This window comes from Wasmannia auropunctata, unplaced genomic scaffold (assembly GCF_000956235.1).
Source record: "Wasmannia auropunctata unplaced genomic scaffold, wasmannia.A_1.0 LD274359.1, whole genome shotgun sequence".
NCBI classification, from domain to species: domain Eukaryota; kingdom Metazoa; phylum Arthropoda; class Insecta; order Hymenoptera; family Formicidae; genus Wasmannia; species Wasmannia auropunctata.
Window position 1 is genome coordinate 1 of NW_012088531.1, and position 819 is coordinate 819.

At 37.9% G+C, this 819-nt stretch overlaps 1 protein-coding gene across 1 annotated transcript; it reads left to right on the plus strand.

The window, feature by feature from the left end:
- The first annotated feature begins 102 nt into the window (after window positions 1-102).
- On the plus strand, window positions 103-765 carry LOC105461944 (zinc finger protein 233-like). Its single transcript, XM_011708466.1, has one exon. The coding sequence runs from the start codon at window positions 103-105 to the stop codon at window positions 727-729; it is 627 nt and encodes a 208-aa protein (XP_011706768.1). The 3' UTR covers window positions 730-765.
- Window positions 766-819: the final 54 nt, after the last annotated feature.

The window sequence follows — 819 nt, forward strand, 5'->3', positions numbered from 1 at the left end:
TCGGTATCGAAATTACTGTTACGTGGATAAGTTGGTACATTATACTTGTATGTTAATAGTCACAAAACTAATTTGCATCGGCACATTTTGGCGCATTTGTCGATGGAGGCTCCCAAGTATCAGTGCGATGTTTGTGAGAAGAAGTTTATAAGGAAACCTGAACTGATTAATCATGAACGTGTTCATAGTGGAGAACGGCCTTATAAATGCGATGTATGCGAGAAGAAATTTGCATGGAAAGCGAACCTGAATATCCATAAACGTGCAGTTCATAGTGGAGTACGGCCTTATAAATGCGATGTATGCGAGAAGAAATTTGCATGGAAATCGAGCCTGACTGTCCATAAACGTGTTCATAGTAGTGTACAGCCTTATAAATGCGATGTATGCGAGAAGAAATTTGCATGGAAAGCGAATCTGAATGTCCATAAACGTGCAGTTCATAGTGGAGTACGGCCTTATAAATGCGATTTATGCGAGAAAGAGTTTGCATGGCATTCGAGTCTGACTGTCCATAAACGTCTTCATAGTGGTGTACAGCCTTATAAATGCGATGTATGCGAGAAGAAATTTGCATGGAAAGCGAACCTGAATATCCATAAACGTGTTCATAGTGAAGTACGGCCTCATAAATGCGACGTTTGCTCATCCAGTTTCAAGCACTTGAACAGTATGAAACAACATCGGATGCGGCATTTTAAGAAAAATGAAAATGTAAAAAGTACATAATTTTAAAAGCAGTTTGAAGAAACTACTAATTGACTAAAGTTTTTTGCTAATATAAATAATAAGTAAATGAATAAAGATCGGAAGAGCACA